At 41.4% G+C, this 21,460-nt stretch overlaps 1 protein-coding gene across 6 annotated transcripts; it reads left to right on the top strand.

Moving 5' to 3' along the window:
* Nucleotides 1–1,972: 1,972 nt before the first annotated feature.
* On the top strand, nucleotides 1,973–20,811 carry oga (O-GlcNAcase). Of its 6 annotated transcripts, none has more exons than XM_086092579.1 (20): nucleotides 1,973–2,469; nucleotides 3,246–3,297; nucleotides 3,376–3,473; nucleotides 3,586–3,716; nucleotides 6,398–6,569; nucleotides 6,655–6,753; nucleotides 6,834–7,118; nucleotides 7,196–7,354; nucleotides 7,438–7,625; nucleotides 8,556–8,822; nucleotides 8,945–9,148; nucleotides 9,353–9,527; nucleotides 12,314–12,367; nucleotides 13,447–13,532; nucleotides 14,524–14,628; nucleotides 14,719–14,810; nucleotides 17,308–17,500; nucleotides 17,583–17,742; nucleotides 18,818–18,960; nucleotides 19,094–20,811. In XM_086092579.1, exons 1-19 carry the CDS (start codon nucleotides 2,301–2,303, stop codon nucleotides 18,952–18,954), a joined length of 2,826 nt encoding a protein of 941 aa, XP_085948705.1. In that variant the 5' UTR covers nucleotides 1,973–2,300; the 3' UTR covers nucleotides 18,955–18,960; nucleotides 19,094–20,811. The 6 variants fall into 6 exon arrangements, with proteins under 6 accessions (XP_085948705.1, XP_085948704.1, XP_085948706.1 ...); XM_086092578.1 differs by having other exon boundaries at nucleotides 19,074–20,811; XM_086092580.1 differs by having other exon boundaries at nucleotides 8,580–8,822; nucleotides 18,818–20,811.
* Nucleotides 20,812–21,460: the final 649 nt, after the last annotated feature.

The raw sequence follows: 21,460 nt of genomic DNA, 5'->3' as shown, positions 1-21,460 counted from the left end.
GGTGTGTCCCAAGAGAGGGCCTATCAGAGGTCTTAACAGTTTCATATAGTATTGTGCCACTTGTTCAACTTCCTGTCAGTCACTTCGCCGCTGTACCAATTTACTAACTACGCCGACTCCGCCAGGAGGGGATATCAATACAGTTCATGGCGAGCGAAGACAAGACAGCTATGTCACCTGGAAAAAAAAGTTTTAGAGCGGCGCTCAGAAAAAGGTTAAAAAGGAAAAAGAGCTCCGTGACAAAGAGCAAATAGGGCCAAATTCCCAAGCTCACTGGGGTTTTAGGACTCAAAAACGTGGTCTTTGGCGAAGAAGGAGCAGGGGAAGTGGGAGGTGAGACGGGCCGCCACGACTACACCTGAGGCCGTCGCCGCTACCAGCTGCAGCGACAGCGCCCAGCCAGTCCAGGGGAGGAGAGCCCGGGACATTTGACGGAGGAAGAGGACGACAAAGATGAAGCCACTCCAAGAGGATTCGGTTCGTCCTGCTGCTGCTGTAGGAGGGGAAATTGACTCGGACGACCCTTATGACACACATCCTGCTCGATGGGGACACCCTTTAGTTGTCGAAGACAAGGTGCGTGTATACTTGGCTAGAAGTTTAAACACCAGAGATGTTTTCTTTCCAGAACGCACTTTAAACGAACACTTACTAATGTGGAAAGTGTGCAAAGAGAATGTCTGTGCAATTCCCCTCAAAGTGGCAAAAATATTTTGCTTTGCATGCAAAAATTTTGGGGTAAAAATAGAGGTAAATCAGCATTTTCTGCATCAGGATTTTCTAATTGGAAACAAGCAGATGAGCGATTACGTGAGAATGGATGGCCATGATAGCTTTTATTAACGAGTCAGCTGAACACGGTGTGGTGGATTCTGAACTATGAATGTCAGTACCGGTCTTATGTGCTTTTTTTTTTTTTTCGGAGTGGGGACTGGCTTTTAGAGGAAGCATCCACCAATTGGTGATGTCCACAATGGTAACTATTTAGGATGTATGAAACTGTTAAGTCTATTTGACCCTTTTGTGAAATCTCACATGGACAAATATGGAAATGCTGGAAGTGGAACACCCTTATATTTATCTTTAAATGTGTGTGAGGAATTTATCAATCTGATGGGTAAAGAAGTGCTATCTGAAAATGTTATATTTGATGGTTAGCCCCGGGGCCTATGAGTAGGTAAAGACGGTCCTGCTGATCATTTCAATCAGGTGTGTTGGAGGAGGGGAATATCTAAAACATGCAGCATAAGGGCCCTCGAGGACCTGCGTTGGTGACCGCCGAGTAACGATGTAGCCAGAGTGGGCAGATTGTAGGTCAGAAGGACAGATTAAACAAGTACCTGACTTTCAGTTGCACAATAAAAGGACTTTCTATTCCTAAAAAAAAATAAAATAATGTTTGGCACATTTAAATCATGTACATTTTTACAACCGATGTACATTAAGTAAATTCAATGGAACTAAATGACTTTCTTTACCAGTTTATGGCAAAAATGTGATTTGTATTATTATTTATTAACGGGCATAATGTAAATAAATATTGCTGACAACTTAGTCTGGGAGAAGGGGAAGGCCCTCCTTTTTCAACATTGGCTCTTGGCTACATTCCTAATATGGGCTGAGCTACCAAAGATATTGAGTATGCTCAAGATAGATACTCAATGGTGAACATGTTTTGCGTTATTTGCGTGGTGTTACAGGGCAAACGTTGGTTACACGATTGCTCACAGTAAAGTATACGCATTAATCTTGAAATTTAGTGTTAATTTATGTCTTCATCCAGTGTAGTGTTTGCGATGTATATTTCTCAAATATCCCGACCAAATGCAACACGAAATATGTCCGTAAAATGTTGTTATCAGCTTTGGCTAATATGGATGGGAACCATCTTGACGGTTGAAGTGCATTTGTGCTGTTTTTACGGTCAGATCCGGTTTTGACTGGTTTAAACTAGCCTCGTGAACATGCGCACTGGGTGTAAACAGGAAGAACTGGGGGGAAAAAGGGGGCACATCCACTGGAAAGGAGCGAACGCTTGGTTTAAACAAAACTGTTTTGTGGTTAATCTTATACCAACGTTAAGAAGTTACTTTGTAAAATCTGAACAAGATTCCGATTAGGTTAGGTGCGACAATCCGACCGTTTCTGGCAGCCTCGCGTCGCTTAAACCCAGAAACGCCAGACCTGCTGTCTGCCTCGACAGTGACGCGATTGACTTGCTTGACATCCCGTTTTAAAAACAAAAAACTGCGCGTTTCTTGGATTTTAAGTTTTTCACTCGTCTCCGTCACCATTTAAAAATGGTCCAAAAAGATAAGACGCTGGAGAGGACGCCGGTGGAAGCCGAACCGAGCTCCAGCCCAGTCTCGGGAGAGGCTTGTGCCGTGGGTCCCGGCCTGTTGGAAGAGTCCGGAGGAATCAGCGTGGAAGCGACGGGCCACAGAAAATTCATCAGTGGAGTGGTGGAAGGTACTTTCTACTTTTCTGCGTTTTGAAATTGCCATCGTGCAAAAAATGGGTCAATCTTTTATACTGAAAATGCTTTTTGTGCAATTACGTTTCTGACCAGTAAAGGTTTCATTTAAGTCGTTGAAAAACAGCCATCAGTCTAACGATTAGCGTTACCCTTTTCAGGTTGCAAAAATGCCATAAATAATAGGCAGTGGATATTTTGCCGTGACTGGCAATTTTCCTGCTAGCGTTATTTTTGCCGTGGACTGCTCTAATTGGTCAATTGCCGGAACGAATCATGCACCCATGATGACGTTTTCATTTTATTTTGCTTCTGAAAATAGGCCGTTTTCGGCATTACCGGCCTAACCTGAACCATAATCATCAGCGCATTGTTGACAAGAAATTGTAGCATAAAAAAAGTCCAAAGCTGTATTCGAGCCAGTGACCCATCACTTCGGAGTCGCCCACGCTTATCACTATGCTACGAGTTGCATTTCAACCTTAATTGCCACATAATTTGTATTTGTAGTTCTTACGCGATTCACGGCAAAATATCGGCTGCGTAATTAACATTCTTGCAATCTATTTTGTGTTTGTGGTTTATTTCCCTACCCACGTGTAAAGATTTTTTTTTTTAATGCTTTGGTTGTATGATGATCCTATAGTATCAACGTTGATGTGAACATGTGTGTGGCAACAGTTAAAAGCAGACCAAGCCCTACTAGGGGTGAAGAAGGCCACTTTTTCAATTAGCACTGCATGAAAACTGATGGCATGGTTTATTATTGCAGGCTTTTATGGACGACCGTGGACAATGGAACAGAGAAAAGAGTTGTTCAGGAGGTAAAAATATGTCAGCCTGTTTACATTGATCGTGTTTGTACATCCATTCTAAATAATTGCTATTACTATGCTTCATAGACAGCAGAAATGGGGACTAAATACGTACCTTTACGCACCCAAAGATGACTACAAACACAGAATGTTCTGGAGGGAGTTGTACTCAGTGGAGGAAGCAGGTGTGACTATTGAACGCAGATGGGGAAATTCATTACAGTATACCTATAAGTGCACATCACACATGATCACAGTGTTAAGTGATTTTTTTTCTTTCCCCCAATCACCTCCCAGAACAACTTATGACACTTATTGGAGCAGCCAAAGACTACAGCATTGAGTTCATCTACGCAATTTCTCCCGGACTTGACATCACTTTCTCTAATCAGAAAGAGGTCACAGCACTCAAGAGGAAACTGGACCAGGTATTGCAACATATTTTTGCCCCCCCCCCCCAAAAAAAAACATGCATCCAACCTTTCTGTTCTGACTTGTCAAGCAATTTTCAACAGTAAAAAGATAATATTTTGTCTATAATTAATGTGATAACTTCATTATTTTTCATGAACAATTAATATATTTTAAAAATAATTTTGCTACTTGCTGTCAACTGAAAATGACATCACCTGTGCTGAGCAAATAGCTAATGACCAATTATGGCTCAGTTTGATGACCACACCCAGAAAACGGGGGAGCCATGATTGGTCGTTACCCATTTCCTCAGCACCGGTCACGTCATCTTCAGTCGACAGCAAGTGGAAAAATGTGTTTTCAAATGTATTAATTGTAAATGAATTCATCAAATTAATTCTGGACAAAACATGAAAATAACTCAATGAGTCAAATATCCCTTTAAAACCAACAAAATGGACCACAGCAAGAGATTTTGGCAACATTGTACAGTAACTGAGATGGAAGAAAATATAAATAATAAATGTGGTGTCCCAGTGTGTCATGTTTTGACACAAGACAAATTGACATATCCTGACATGGTAGGGAAAGCAAAGCAATGTCATGTCGATGCAATTAGTAGAAACGTGTGATTTATGCATGTTTAATATGTTTGCTTCATAAAAATGTTAGCCAAAGATAAAAATCAAACCTGGCCACACACGCTTCACTCGTATCTCCTCTTCATTGTAAGCAAAGCCAGGGCTTGCTGTTGTAACTATTTAGTGTCTAAACCAGTGGAAAAATACATTTTGCTACCACTTGTTCGGTAGCTTGGAAACCAGTGCCAATTAGGGCTGCTCGATTATGGAAAAAATAATTATCACAATTATTTTGGCAATAATTGAAATCACGATTATTTATTTGTTGGTCCAAAACAAGAACATTTTTAAAGGGACTACACCATGGTATTTTAAGCCCTTCCACAGTTAACTATAGCATATAATGAGGAAATCTTACCTTTGACATAATCGCAATGTCATTTCTTATGAAATATGAGTTATTTCGGTGGCTATTTTTCTTATCCGGAAGTCAAACGCTTGGTTAAGTAAAACCCCGCCTCTCCCCCTGTGGCTGCCGCGCCCTTTTCATGACGTCGTCCAAACCGGCTGCTTCGTGCAACGCCTACGAAATATACCGATAGGTTCTAAGCCAATTTTTAAAATGGTCTCTAAATTTCACGGGCTGCTAGATCTCTACGTTTGGTCACGCAAGCCATCAATTCTTGAATAAACATTTGAAACAAAATGAGTCCTTGCTGCAAGAAATCGTGGAAGAGGAGGGGGGAGCAGAGAGATTAGAGGAAAGGAGGAGGAGAAAAAAAAAAGCACAGCGGGTCGCAAACCCGCACCCTGATGCTTATGGGGCGAGCGCACTATCCACTACCCCATCCATTCATTTGAATCCAACCGCACAAATGTTTTACTTGTAGTTTACACCAGTGTCAGCCAATGGATTTTAGAACAATTGTCATTTGATTGCAAATGTGAAGAATAATTGATTGCTTTGAATTCATTTGGACAGAATGTTTATTGATAAAAGGCTACTTTTGTCATTATCCCATGGAGGGGGAGGTCTCAGAGAAAGTGGGCGTGTGTTTAGTCCGCAGAGGCGGTGCGGGGGTGGGGCCGCACGCAATGACGTCAAACCGTGCCAACAGCTCGTTTTTTTCAGGTTGTGAGGGGCTGGTGCTTGGAGAGCAGAATAACCTAGAATTTCTCATACAGGGTCGAATGGTCATGTTTTTGGTGAGGAATTAGCATTTTAACATGGCTAAAAGCTCCAAAAAGTTGATTTTTCAAGTTGCAGTCCCTTTAAAATTATGACCAATTTTGGACCAAACAGAATTTATAATAATATATATTTATAATAATATATATTTATTAATGTTGGCAAACATTTGAAGTTGGGGTACACTAGGGCAATCATTTATTTTTTGGTACAAAACAATAAAAAAAATTACGAATTTACAAATATTAAGATCAATTAAAAAATATATATAATTATGTAAGTTCCTTTTGCACCAAACGAGATTATTCTGGTACAAAACAAGAATATGTTTAAACATGAAAAATATTAAAACAAATACAATTCTTTGAAACACATAGTTATGAAAGTTCCTTTTGGATTAAACTAAATTTATTAAATTAGTTATTTTAAAATGGAAAAAAAGGTGCAAATGTATGCATCTAAACAACTCAAAAATAAGTATTAATCTTTTTATAAGTATCTGGCATAGATAGGTGAACAAAGAGATTATTCCTAGTTAAACATTTTTAGACCACCTGATAATCTCTTAGGGCACAGTTGTTGGGAGTTATATTATATATATATATATATATATATATATGTGTATATATATATAAAATGCGCTGAAATTCCACACAGCACTGTGAAGGTAACTAGTCCGCGGCTGCAGGAAGTAATATCAGTAGTCGACATCTTCACTTAGTACTACTTATTGTCAGACGGCGCAAGCAAATCTGTAGGATATGCAAATGAAGGATGCATAACCCCAATAGAAAAAGCATGAGGTCTTGTGAGGTGTCCCAGCAGTTCCATGTCCAACATTTAATGGCAAACTACACACTGTAAGGAATTTGAGGTACAGCTAATTTGTTGGGTATTATTAACAATTGCCTTCTCTGTCTGTAAGGTGACACACTTCGGTTGCAAGTCTTTCGCCTTACTTTTTGATGACATCGACCACAACATGTGCCCCGCTGACAAGGAGGTGTTCAGCTCATTTGCGCACGCTCAGGTGTCCATCACTAATGAAATCTACCAGTACCTGGGAGAGCCTGAAACCTTCCTGTTCTGTCCCACAGGTATCATTTTAACTATCTGCAATCTCGCGCTAGTCTGTTATAGCCTCATTACTGATTTGTTTTTATCAATGTCCTCATTTGTCAGAGTACTGTGGAACCTTCTGCTACCCGAACGTGTCTCAGTCTCCCTACCTCCACACAGTAGGAGAGAAGCTGTTGCCTAGCATCGACATTTTGTGGACAGGCATGTGTGACACACGTCCTAAAAAGCATCCTTCCTGCTGCTTTTTGAAGTTGGCGCTCACATGATGTTTCTGTTGACAGGACCCAAAGTTGTATCCAAAGACATCACAGTTGAGTCAATTGAGGAAGTGTCTAAGATTTTAAGAAGAGCCCCCGTGATCTGGGACAACATTCACGCTAATGACTACGACCAGAAGAGGCTCTTCTTAGGTCCTTACAAGGGCCGCTCCACAGAACTCATCCCCAGACTGAAGGGAGTCCTCACTAACCCCAACTGCGAGTTTGAGTCCAACTTTGTTGCCATCCACACTCTGGCCACCTGGTACAAGTCCAACATGAACGGGGTGCGCAAGGATGTGGTCATGAGTACGTATGATACATTTTCAGAACATGTGTGCTCTTTTACAATGCAGCATCAGTCAAATCCTCTTGCTTTTTATCAGCGGATGGTGAGGACAGCACCGTTTCCATCCAGATTAAGTTGGAGAATGAGGGCAGTGACGAAGAACTGGAGACAGACATGCTTTACAGCCCCCAGCTAGCCCTGAAACTGGCTCTCACCGAGTGGCTTGGAGACTTCGTTGTGCCTCATCAATATAACAGTGAGAGAACTGCTCGATCATTTGCTTCTCTTCTTTGTTCCGTTCTAGCAGCGTAAACAAAATGTTTTGATTGTCACTCCTAGGCCGACAGGTGCTTCAGAGCGGTGCCAAAAGTACAGTCATCGACACGTCCTCCATTGCCCCGCCTTCACTTTGCTCCGATACCACAGTGGTGACGACTGTGTTCCAGCAGCCCATAATGTCTCCATCCATGCCGCCTCACCTACTAGAACCTCACCCCATGGCAAAAACACCTGAGCTGGAAGAGGAGGTAGTGGTTTGCTTCTGCTTCAAAGTGCCATACTTCCTCAAATAGTTGCGTTTCCATTAGGGCCCGACCGATTATTAATCCTTCCTTATTGCCCTTCAAACACTGGCCAAAACAATCGGCCGATTAGGCCAAATGGCTGATTATTTTTCCTTTAAAACGTCATTGAAGAAAACCGAGTTTCCGATGCTGTGAAATAGGGTGGTGCCAAAAAATCGATTCTCATAAGAATCGCGATTCTCATTTAGTTCGATTCAGAATCGATTATAAATGTCCCAAAATCGATTTTATTTAAAAAAAAAAAATTATACTGTCTTGCCCTTGTTTGTGTGTGCCTTTTATTGGGAGCGCCGTTCATGTTATACACGATTTGACTAATTAGGGGCAGTGTGGTTCCACACATTTTGATCAACTGTTAAGTTGTAACCACATTATAGAGTAGAAGGAAAAAGTCACGATCAAGTTATGCCAATAAAATTTGCTTTTTTTGCAGCGTAAGAAGAGTAATGTTAAGATGCTTCTCTGTATACATTCCTGAAGCGTTTTGTATGAATAGCTGTTCTTTTGAATGATAAAAGTGCTGAGAGTAGCGAGCTAATTAGCATTAGCGAGTCAGACTCGAGCTCATGACAATTCTTTGCACATCTATAAATAGAAGCATAAATCATTGTCATTCATTAAATATTTTTTTTTTTTAATAATCAGCAGATTAATCTGTACTTTTTTCTGCCAAAAATTGGTATCTGCATCGGCTTAAAAAAAAAGTGCACATCGGTCGTGGACAAGCCTCGTTTAAATTCATTGCAAGGTGCATTGTCCACTTGGATAAATATGGGTAGTGGATACTGGCTTCAATTGAGTAAATTAATACATCCAATCCACTGTCTGGGGAAATTATGGTATTGTAACTAAAAACTGTGTCTTTGGATTTAGAACTATGCCAATGTGTATGTGGAGGTGGAGGTGGAGAAGAAGGATTCTGACGAGGAGCCCATGGAGATGGTGGTGGAGAAGCAGGAAGAGGTGGGCACAGAGCCGAAACTTGAGGGCCCTGTCTTGGCTGACAAGATGGCGGAAGAGTTGAAGCCCATGGATACGGACAAAGAGAGCTTGGGAGAGTCCAAGTCTTCCGAAGAGTCCATACAGGAAGATTCTGGGAGCGATATTGCCCCCATGCAGACTGACGATCAACTCAAACAGGTGCCACAGACATATCTCAAGCACCTAACAATCCTTATTATGTAGTTATACATTGATGTGGTCCCTTCCCTCCCCCCCCCCCAAAAAAGAAGATTTTCTTACGCTTAATTTGTTCCCAACAGGACGTATTTGCACCAGGTCCCAATGAGAAGCCACTGTTCACTGTGGAGCCGCTCTCCATTGAGGACCTTTGCCTTCTGGCGGAACTCTTCTACCTGCCTTACGAGCACGGCCCCAAGGCCATGCAGATGTTGAAAGAGTTCAACTGGCTGCGAGCCAACAGCAGCGTCGTCAGTGTCAACTGCAAGATGAAAGAAGATGAGAAGGTCAGTTCATTCTTTGGAAATATGTCCTTAAAAAAAAAAAAGAAGAAGAAGAATCCAAGATATAATGGTAGGCTATGAGGTTGCAAAACAAAATGGTGGATATGTATCATGTGGTGTAGCATCCAGTGGACTTTACATTTACATGGGCATAAATGGGAGCTGCTTTGTAATAGCCAACACATCACTCACTATTTTGTCCGTCAGGTTGCAGAATGGCAGTTGAGAGCAGAGAAGTTTGAGGACATGTGCTGCTCAGTCATCCAGATGTTCACACGTCTGTCCAATTCGGCCAACCGCACCATCCTGTATGACCTCTACCCTTACATCTGGGACATCAAGAGCATCATTTCTATGGTCAAGTCCTTTGTCCAGTGGCTAGGTGTGTACAAGGCAAAGCACGCAGCTCTTTTGTCTCAAGGAACAAGATTCGCTTGGTCATCAATCCTCAGCGGGCATAGTTGTGTTATTTGATCATGCACGTGTCACTTTGGTGATGCGCATGCTAAAATCTATCTGCTTCACATATCGTATTGCTCATAAACCAAAAAAAAGTAGCTAAAGAACATGGCCAGCCTGTATACAGGATGTGTGGTCTTTAATTTTTACGTTGTTGTATTTTTAAGATAATTTACATGCAGTACAATAGCAGTCTCTTATTTCATTTTTTTTTCTTTAAACCTGACTAAATGCTGGTTGTGCACGCTAGCATCTCTCTGGTGTGCTTGGCAAATCCAAACCAAATCTCAGTGGCAAATGAGCTATCAAGGGCTACTGCTGCTTGCTGTGTATCCAGTAGCATCACCACTACGCTCCCACACACACGCAGCCACTCACTTCCATCTCTGTCTGTGGGGATGGGCACCCCTGGGGCATCCCTTTCCTCCACGCCCTGGCGCATGCGAGCTTGGACAGCAAGTTGATTCACTGACTATGGAAGGCCATTCTGGTGCATAATGTAGACAAACACATAAAAAAAAAAAACGGCTTCACAGAGGAGACTTAAAAAACTGGATCAGGGTGAATTCCATCCTCTTGCAAAAGAAAAAAACTATTTCCTCAGTGGCATTTCATTATCTAAAGATTTCAAGCTCTCTTTAGCCACAAAGCGTTTTATTTATTTATTTGTTCAAACACGTTTTAATAATAGTAATTGTATTATTATGGATAACAATAATAAACATAAGTATATCGTTAGATACTGATTTCTAATAAATAATGATGCAGAATAAAAAATGTATGTTGCATTTATAATACATTCATCCATCTATCCAGTCTCATAATAAATATATACTATGCTATTATGTATCATTGCAACTTCTGCCACTTCTCTTTTCTTGAAGCTGATAATAATTTTAGCTTTACAGATGCCATATCTGCTGTGCAGGATGGTGTTTTAGTTAAGATATCTATCGCTACACGTAGATTGGGGTGCCATCTGCTCTTTTTTTCCCCCCTTTAGAGGCAAAAAGGAGGCATCTACAGTAATCCCCCATTATTTGTGAGGGATTGGACCGAACCCTGCCGCAAATAACAAAAAGACAAGAGTAATTGTCAGCGCCCCCTTGAAATGTTTATTACTTCCTCTTCTAATCGTTATCACCATAATGCTGGCGTTGGGCACAATCGTTACATCCAACCATCGCTTTGTAGTAACACAAAACAACAGCGTGTCAATTCTGCCGTTAACGTTAGATTTTGATTGGTCAGTCATTCAACAGACCAATGTAGGGACTAACCTTTTTTATATATATATATATATATATATATATATATATATATATGTACTTGACCAAATTGAGTGGTAAATTTCTGTATGATGCAAGTGATAAGTATACCATAAACTATCATCCAAAACAGTTAAGCATTTTTTATTTTTTTCATATTCAACAATCTGACCCTTAAAAATACTTTATTTGGGAAAAGAACAAAAACAAACATGCTTCAGAATATTGCTGTCACTATCAAATATTTTTGGAATCGATTAATCGATCGATTATTCAACCACTTAATCGACCAATCTGATTCATTTAAAGTTTGTGTTAAAATGTATTACAAAAATAAGTTTTTCCCCTGAGAACTCGCATTTCATATTCCTATAGTGATTAAAAAAGGGAGGGGGGAATTGATATTGTACTGTTACCGGTTTGGTCATTGTTTTCCAAAGTAAAGACAGATGTTTGCAAATGTCTTATTTTGATTAAACACAGAAGATAATCCGTGTTCCCTCAGAAATCAATGAACAAGCTGAAACTATTTTTAAAAAATGGCTCCAAATGATTACTCGATTATTAAAATAGTTGTCAATTAATCGATTCATTTTGACAACTCTATTGAGAAGTGCACTTAAACATGCACATGCAGTGACATCTGATCCCAGGCTAAATTTAGCTTTTCCCTGCTAGTCAAAGCTTGTCTCACTCGAGTTGTCTCACTTACCATTCTTTCATTCATTTCCTTTATTTAATTAACCACGTGAGAACCACATTGAAATCTCTTTTTCAAGAGTGACCTGGCCACAGGGACGACAAAGACACATTCCACATTTACACCATGTTCCTATTTAGACGGGACTTATGTGACTTTTTAGAAAATTTCAGAAAGAGCATAAAACCCGCCAATAGATGAGTTTTTTTTTTAGGACAGGTTGGTTGCACATAATTAAAGAAAAAAGATGAATTGTGAACCACAGACATGCCAAGGGTTCCAATTATTTATGCCACCAGTGATTGAGATGAGAGTTGAGGCCACTGTTTAAGGAAATACAACTGACTGACTATGTCAGATGGTCCACCCTGTGTCAGTTGAGTGACACTGATTGACATCAACATGAATGTGTGTTGTCCGCAAACTGAAGCACCAGCATGGCCTGTAACCCACTTTCATTTCCAGGTTTCTGTCCCATGTGGTAAAGCTGAGGACTCCACTACACAGCAGGCAGCAAGCCCATGCTAGCAAAAGCATCATTTGAAGGCTTCAATGCCTTTACTAAACTGAACAGTGATCCGATTTCCGTGTACTGCATTGTCATGTTCACAATTGACTCCCCATCTCGTCATCATGCTGCAAGCTGTGCAGCCGGCACTTAGTCGCAACCTCCTTGCTTTTTGTACTGAGTGCAACTACTAATAGTGGTTTTCTACTGTTTTCTCCCTTCACTATGTACAGATGGAAGAATCCACAGTACAAGTTTCTACTGCTATTGGATCGACAGTGGCCGATGTATGTGCGGTGCAGGCGAAACGGATTCATGCCTTTTTCTTGAATGCTACTGATAATGATAGATTTAAATGGAGGAAAGGCCCCCTCCCCCCAGATGAAGTCTCATTTTTGCGCAGCGATTTTCAGCTTTGAGTGTTAACTCCCAAATGTTCTCTTCTTTTCCCGGCAGCTTCTCTAATGTGTGCTTTTTTGTTGTTGTTTCTGTCAGTAGGCTTGTAGAAGTGGCTCAGACCCGCCTGATGCACCTACTTATGGGAATTTACCCCTTGCTGCCAAAGTTAACCCTGACACTTGATCCTACTCATCCACTTGTGTAGTTCTGATCTTTATGCTCGTGTCAGATCGGACCATGCAAAGGCTGCATGAAGTCTGTGTGATAGTGTTACGTGGGTGAAAGCAATCAGAGGTGCGTTTCCTTCATTGTGGGACATTTAATGAAGTTTGAGCAATTTCAGCGTTCTTCCCCGTGGGTGCATCCGCTTGCTGTGTCGGAAGCGCGTTTTTATAAAGCCGTGCTAGGGTTCACGCAGGCGCGTCCACTTGTCTGGTCAAACTGTTTACAAACATTGAAACAGAGTCTTCGCGGGTGCCATTTTGTTTCACATGCCGCCACTATATTACAGTTAATGTGGGGTCTGCCGCTGTGTTGTTGACAAGGCAGATGAGGAGAGTATGTGCCGCGATCAGCGGGAGTGACGGCAGCTAAAGCTTACATAGAATACAGTCTGCTGTTTGGGTGAGCGTCTCATGGCAAGGAAAGTTAGCTTTATTTAAATTTTGGCGAGCGTGCAGCGTGAATTCCGCTGCATTAAAGTTGTATAGATCTACACGCTGTTTTGACTTTGCGGCCTTGGAGTTGATTCTGCTCATATTGTAGTCACGTAAGCGTTAGTTGCTCGAGCCGGAAAGAATCCAAACGTGGCGCTATCGTTTCGTTTCAATGTTCTGATTGAATGATTCTTTTAGAAACGGATAACCGTCCGTCCTTCCTTCCTCACCCCCCACCCCCCACAATTTCCCCCTGTGTGCGAGAGCCCCATGCTTTGGTAACACTCTCCGCTTGGCTCTGCTCCTAACAGGGTGTCGTAGTCAGTCCTCAGCACAATTCCCTAAAGGAGACCAAGAACCGTGGGCCTTTAGGGGAGGTCTAGCAGGAGAGTTCCAGGTATCTAATGCACCCAATTTGCCGCAATCAAATGGAAAAGAAAAAGTGTTGTAAGAAAAGAAGTCTATGGTCAATGTGTGCAGGTATGAGGATGAGGATTTGGTCTGTCAAAGGTGAGCTGATTGTTAAACAGCGTCTCCTCCTGAGGTTTTTGTTGTTGTTGTTGTTAATGAATTGTGCGAAACTCCTGCAAATGCGCTTACACTCCATTTGGATTTCTTTCAGCAAGTGCCCAAGGAGATGCTGCTCTTCCCTTAGCGCAGGCGGCGCATGCGAGCTCCGCAAGCAATTTTCATGACATCTCATTTCTTCGCAGGAAGCGCACAAATTCCCACGCCAGTTGTTTGCGAGCGCCCGCGCAGGCATGGCAACGCAAGCAAGTTGGCATGCACATTTGCAATGGGGGAGAAAACTCCAGGATAAAACACAACTGTCCAGGCTAAAGCAACATTTGAATGAAACTCCCAATGAAAAGTGACATCCAATTGGCTGACTGACCTAGCTCGTATGTGACCTGTGTTTTTTTTCCCCCTGGAGTTCTCTCGGCGCAAGCATCATTATTTTTTCTCAACAGGAGGGTTGCGCAGCGAAAAATGGCCATGCCTTTCTCAAGGGAAGGGAGCATCTCCTTCAGCAAGTAAAACCTCGGTCAGACCAAATATCTCCCTCGTTTTGTTTTGCTCTATATGTAAAGCAAACACAAATGCGCTTGTTTGTCGCACCGTGCTCCAAAAGTAACGACATTGCGGAGATGTTTGCTCCGGTGGCCCACTGTCAGACCAACAAGGAATGGGAGTTGTTTTTGTTTTTTTTGTTTTTAAAATGTTTTTCACCATCTTTCTTGAGCGCTTGTCTTAATCTTCCACGTCCTCTTGGTTTAACAGTGGTTTCAGTGTAGCAAATGCATAGCAAGGCGGTTGGCCAAAGCACCAAAGCCTCCGTGTAATCTCTCACTCGAGGAAACTGAACCCGGTTCTTTTGACATCCGCAGAGATTATTGCCAATAGAAGGGGCAAACGATCTTTTCTACCAGCCTCCACCATCACTGCCTACCTCCAAAATCTATTCAATAAGGCCCTACTTTGCCAAAGATGAGGTGAGATGTTTTTAAGTTGTATGCATGCAAAATGTTTGGATGTGCCACCCTCTAACGTAACAGCCAAGTTTTGTTTTTGTTTTTTTCCAGGCTTCAGTGTATAAAATCTGTAAAGAAATGTACTATGAAGGAATGGAGGATGCACCTTCCCCTGATAAGGAATCTGACCTCATTGGTGACAAGTAAGACGCATTTCTATTTGAGAGCATCTCATCATTTGTAGTGCATTATATTATGTAGTGGGGGAATGTGTGTATTATCTCATTTGCTCCCAAAAATGTATAAATAATGTTCTATTTTAAATATGACCATGGTGCCAAAAATGTTGCAACAAGCTCTTTTCCTCACTGTTTTAAACAGATTTGTGAATAATGATGAAACTTAGCTATATTCTAATGCTAATTGCTGCAAAACAGAAACGGATAGAATTTTTCCTAATGACAGAAGAGACTCTAATCTTTTTTTTGGTAGGTTCCATGCTTTTATAGCAATAGAAGACAATATTCTGTGGGCCTTGCAAAATCCGTCAGAATCCAGTAAAACAGCCGGGAGCAAAGGGGGTTGCTTCAGTGAAAATGGCTACGAGTGGGGGGGCAATACAGATGCCCATTATTAGTAGTCAATGAGACCAATAACTGATATTTGAAGCCGATATTTATTTTCTAGGGATGCACGATAATATCGGTGGACGATAATTATCGGCCAATTTGACGTCATACAAATAAATCAGATAATAAAGAACTCTGCCAATAATTATTGGCAGTTATCGACCAATTTGACATCAAATAGATAACACAGATAATAAAGAAATCCGCCGATAAGTATTGGCAATTATTGACCAATAAAATTCATTTTCATGGTGCTTTACACAATGTTTCAATGTATTTGTACATGTAGTAGGACTCGAAAGTATATTTGTATTTAAGTTTATTTTGCAAACAATTATCGGCTTACTTATTGGTTATCGACATTGGCGCTTTCTAAATTATTGGTTTATCCGTATCGGTTGAAAATAGCATTATCGTGCATCCCTATTATTTTCAATACAATGGGGGGTGGTATTGACATAAAAAAAAAATTTAGAACACAAATGGCAATCTTGACTTTGTTGTAAAGTCAAAAGGCCTAGATACACCAATCCGACTTCCGGAGTCGGACAGCGTTGGGCCGACTGCATGCGCCGTCTGATCAGTGTATAAATTATTGTCGTGAAGATGGTGAATCGGCGTCTGGTGTCGGGGGCATTTGATTACTGTGATTGGCAGCTAGCAGATCAGCGCACGGGGCAAGAAGAGCAAGTGACAACGCGGATAAACAGTACTCAACTTTATGGTTTTTCAGGATAGCACACGTGACTATAAAAGTCTCCCATAAAGACAATATGATCATATTTCAGCAAAAAGATTTGCAAAGTCGTTTAAAAAGTCCTTCTTGTATTTTGGAGGTCTGTAAATGGCACAGCACAGTGACAGTTTGGCCGACTTCAAAGAAGGTGGCTTCAAAGCTGTGATCGAGGCGGTAAATTGACATCGTTTACATTTAAATTAGTTTTTTTAAATAGTCGCCGTTGCTCCGCCTCGGCTGACGTCCTCGTAGCGTCCAATTAAGCACAGCCAGGCGGTAGTAATTCAATCATAGCGGTGGACTCACCAGCGGCAGTGCAGGTCTCCGTCAGGCAGAGGTAATCCAAGTTGTTGGAAAGAAAAAACTCCCTCAAAATAAACATTTTGTTTGTCAATGACCGCGCATTTAACAGCGCGATCCTTGTGGGAGCAGCGGAGGTGCATGGCCCTTCCGTCCGGCGGTCTCGAGAAAGCTCCTTCAGAAGCTGGAGGTCGGCACCGTGTCCAAAACGCGGAGGGCAGCACGGCCGAAGCTTTTTGGGTGAACCGATGATCGTTAGCAGTCAGTAGTCGACGGGATCCAGGATACGCCACAACGGAGTTCATCCATGTGTTCAGGGCGCCGCTGTCAACACCGGTATGAGTTGTTTACGTTTTTAAATCCCGCCCCCGTAAAGAGGTTGCCGGTTGCCTTAAGGAATAATGACTATCGCCGCCGATGGTACAGAGGGGAATTACTTCTCATACATGCGCTGAAGGTATGTAATAGTCGGTGTGGTGTGTATTTACGTCATTTTTCTACGCGACTGGCCGACGTCTGAGCCGACGCCACGGGGGGCAGGCGTCGGTCACATTTGGTCGACGCCTGATTGGTGTATCTAGGCCTTTAAAGCATGTTTATTGAACAATTTTTCAGACTTTTCAAAATGTATAAGTTTTTTATTTTAATCTTAGACTTTAGACATCCTTTTAAATTTCTAACAAAATGTTCAGGTAGCGCCCAAGATGATTTTAAAATGGCAGCGAGCTGTGCAAAGTTGTCAAGCGGTCAAATATTAAGGGGATAAATTTGGAAGAAACGAAAATAAAATGTTACTCTTTAATAAATCCATGAGCTGGTGATCATTGAAATAAAAAGATGGCTTGTGCTGTAAGATGAGAAAAATGCTAGGAAAAGTTTGTTCAAATAGTTTATTTTGACTTTCCCTGTAAAGGATTTCAGGATATAGGTCGATTTATCTGCAGAAAAGTTTAGAAATGATGAATCTTCCACAGAAGCCTGGCATTTGAACAGAGGCATGTAGACCATCTCTTTTTCTGACGCGTGTGATGACAGGTTGGTCGGAGGCCTTCTGTCTCTGAGCCCGGACTACGGCTTTGTGCTGGAGGATGACGAAGGCATCTGCGGCTACGCTGTGGGCACGGTGGACGTCAAGCCATTTATCAAGAAATGCGAGATGAGCTGGATTCCTTTCATGCAAGAGAAGTACCACAAACCCGATGGCCAAAAGGATCTCACGGAGGCTGAGGTAACTTCTCGTTCTCCTCGCTTTGTTGTCGCTATGGTTACGTGAACTTCGCTTGCTCACTTTTCTGTCCGCGTCTCCGTAGAAGATGATTTTGAGTTTCCACGAGGAAGAGGAGGGTTTTCCGGAATCGTTCCTGTCTAACTTCCCATCTCTCATCAAGGTTGACATTCATGCAAAGGTCACTGATCCCAGTGTGGCTAAAAGCATGATGGGATGTCTGTTATCTTCCCTTAAGGCCAACGGTAGGTGGCGGCCATGATCACTGCACATGTACAACATACACGAGTCGTAAAAAGTACTTTCGGGCTGAATTTCATGTACTCAACTTTTTGAATGCACGTGTCTAGATGTTCAGTGTTCCAGCACTTTTTGCTCAACGTTACGTTTTGCCTAACATTGAGCTAAATAACATTTACAACAAAACTGTTGCGGATTTTGCCAATGATGCTATTGTACGACGGCGTATTAGGACCACGTATAAACATATTTTTTTTAGAGGGTGGGGGCAATATTCTGAGAAAAAAACTCAAACGGGCCACTTAATAAAGTCGCAAATTTGCGACTTTATTAAATCCCCAATTTACGAGTTTTTTCTTGCAAATTCGACAAGACATACACGTAGCATACTACTTGACTGTTTCTGCCAATACTTTTGTCGGGTTTCCAAATAAGGAGATAGTAATTGCTATAGTGTATATTAACCATATCATGTTAAACATTCGCTCTTTGAAGCGTTGTGTACGGCCACTGGCTAGCGAGAAAGACTTTGCGAAGGTACACACCCGGATGATCAAGTATTTAAGTTAATTTGTTAAAATGTATATTTACTTGTACATTTATGTTTCCAGAATTACTATTTACACATTCATATATTCTGTTTTTTGTTGTTGTACAAGTATCTAAATTGATGTGTCGAATCTACTGCTCTCCGTCATTCACCTGCATTTACCTATGGTATGCTAGCATCTGATTGGATAATGTTAGTCAGCTGATCAGGAAGTGTTGTCGCTCTGGCCGCGGTGAATGACGAGTAAAGTTTCAATTTAAGAATGAATCCGTCTCCATCCTGCCTTTTCATTTTATAAACAGTGTCCCATTAACCACCAACAAATCCTCACATGATTAGACTCCAGCTATGCTACGTGTATTTTTCGTATGTTTTTTTAATAAAGTGGCAAATTTGCGATTTTTTTTTTTCTCTGAATATTGCCCTCACCCTCTAAAAAATATATATTTATATGTGGCCCTATTACGCCCCCGTACTATTGAGATTTTTTTAATTACACATCCCTGTGCCTTTTTGTCTGTCACGTCCAGGCTCCCAAGGTGCTTTCTGTAATGTTCGCCAGACTGACAAGAGAATGTTGGACTTCTACAGTAAGCTTGGATGCTTTGAGGTGGCCAAGATGGAGGGCTTTCCCAAAGATGCCATCATAATGGGGCGAAGCTTATGAGGCAATGTGAGAATTACAGACAGACACATGCGGTCAACACAAACCTTCCTGAGACACAACTTCCATGATGGTTTAACAGCTATAGGACTGCCTGATTTTTTTAATTTTATTTTTTAAAGCACTGCAAATCCCTCTGCAGCCCTGTTAGAACGCGCTGCAGCAAGGCCAAGGTGTCATCATTGGAGATGAGCCAACATGGAAGAGTGTTCCATCTGGAGGCCCAGCACTCGTACACCTCCAGGAGGCCGGAAGTGACATCTTTTTTTTGTTGTTGCTTTACTCCAGCATAGATGTGACCCACCCGCCCTTGCCTAAAGCGTCTGCATCACTAACACACACACGCGCGCGAAACTGTGACATGAGGACGGCATGTATACTCAGACACAGTTCACAATGTCGCGTTCTCACCGCTGCTTTGTGACGCCATAATTGCTGCGCACTTGACCTTTGTTGTGCAAGAGAGCGGCGCCGGGTGGAAACATGCACAATTTGGAGTTACAAGGTCGTCGCACACCCTGAGTCGATCTTTCAGGTGGTGTTCTTCACAAACAATAGTGAATTTTTGCTCACTGCTTAGCTTTTTTTCTTTGGTGAACATTTTGCCTTTTGGTTCTTTGCTTTTGATTGTTGAGGTTTCTAACATACCTCAATGTCTTCTGTCACCACCTTCTCAAGTTGATACAAGAAGGCGTTTGGTGATTTTGGAAATTGTCTCTCAGAAGGCCTCTATTCATTTATGTGAACTGACACGTTAGCTTATGTTATGGAATTCTTGTCAATTTTTCCCCTCTTGCCCCTATTGTTCACTGATCTAAATTCGGGGTGCAAAACCATTTCCCTACGAGGGGCCAGTTCACTTTTTAGGAAGTCCTCCAAAGTGACAATACAATGCAACCAAAAAGCAACCGTTCTATATTACGAGAATTTGGGGGTGAAATGTTTTAGGCAGTTCATTTGAGATTCAACTTGTTTCTAGAATTACACACTGGGGGCAGGATCCAAAGCTGTACCTTTTCCCACCCCTGTTCTTAAATGGTCAAATGTACCACGGGACCAAAACTCTGCAAAGTTCTAACCCCTTTTGTGAAGAGGAAGAAAAAAAATCCTGTGCACCGTTATTCAGTGGATGACTGCTCAGTTCCTTCCCAATTTAATCAGCACCTGGTGTGCGCATCATCAGATAATTTGGGCGGCAGGTTATTCACTTTGTGAAACCATCTTTTTCCCTCCTGATTTGCTTCCGCCTTAGCTTTAGCATGAATGTCTTTGCTACTCAGCACCCATATGATAGCTCCGGTTATTCCATCCTGTCACCAAAGTGGCGCTTGAGTGTTTTTTTTTTTTTTTCTATTTCATGTTGAACGTTTTGCCTTCCTATGTGTTTTCCCATGTTTATTGTAAAAGCTTATACAGTGAACAAACAAACACTTTGGTGTAAAATAAAATAAAAAGGAAAACAAGTTGATCTTCACCCTGTTGTGGCGGTCATTTGAGATCGCCTCATCGCAAGCCGCATAGAAAGATGCTTGCCACTCACCTCTGTGAGCGTGAATACTGTAGAGTATACGGACATTAAACGCTGTAAAACATTATTTTGTGTACCTTCACTGAGATGGTGTGAAGCATTCAACATTTCGTTAGCGGTCTCGAGGTACTCCACGAAACTAATTTCTGAAATGAACATTGATGTACTTTTCAAGCTTGTCACTTGTTTTTTTTCTTCGCAGTGATGGCCTGTGACTAAGTGAAAGGACTCACTCGTTGTATTGTACATAATGCAAGTTTAGGGGGCAGTTTACAAGTAAAATTTGTATGTAAAATTCATAAAGTTGAAAATAAAGAAAACCTTATAAATGACTAAGTTGTGTGTCTCAAAGGTATTCAGTCCATTTTTTTTTTTTATTGTAATGTTCCTTTAAATGCAACACTTCACATCAGCATTATTAACGTGTACAAATGGTTTGACCTCTACAACAGCAAGCCATAAATAGTATTTTTGGTCTAAATGTGGTGTTATGTGTTTTTATTTATTTGCATGTCGCCTTTATTGAAAAGACAGTTGGAGAGTACGCAAGAAGTGGGAGAGAGAGATAATGACACACAAGCCACAATAACGACGTTATAGTCTGCCATGAAACAACGTTCCAGACTGAGCTTCATGTCACAATCTAGCAGCTAAACTGTTAATAATTTTGCCCTTCAGTTGTTGGAGAAGAGCAAATTTTGTCGAATAAAGTATGTTTTATTTTGGTTATGATGATTAAACTTGAAAAGCACTCATGGTGTTTATTTTTCTTGCTTTTATGTTTAAACTAGTTTTCTGCATGAGGAAATTTGAATTGATGAAATGTAAATATAAAGTAGATCCAACTTAACTTCTGTATGGGGGGGTTAATTACCACAAAAAAAAAGTGGTCCTCCTTTGTGCCCCTCGGTTGCGCGTTCCAGTTGACGGGTGCGAGTGTGTCTGTCTCAGTTGTCTGAAGCATTTTAGAGAGTTGAGATG

The sequence above is a fragment of the Leptonotus elevatus genome, chromosome 13 (genome assembly GCF_054856555.1).
Source record: "Leptonotus elevatus isolate MCC_2025b chromosome 13, RoL_Lele_1.0, whole genome shotgun sequence".
NCBI classification, from domain to species: Eukaryota; Metazoa; Chordata; class Actinopteri; order Syngnathiformes; family Syngnathidae; genus Leptonotus; species Leptonotus elevatus.
Note: the sequence above shows the minus strand (reverse complement) of the source record. Positions and strands in the feature narration are given on the sequence as shown.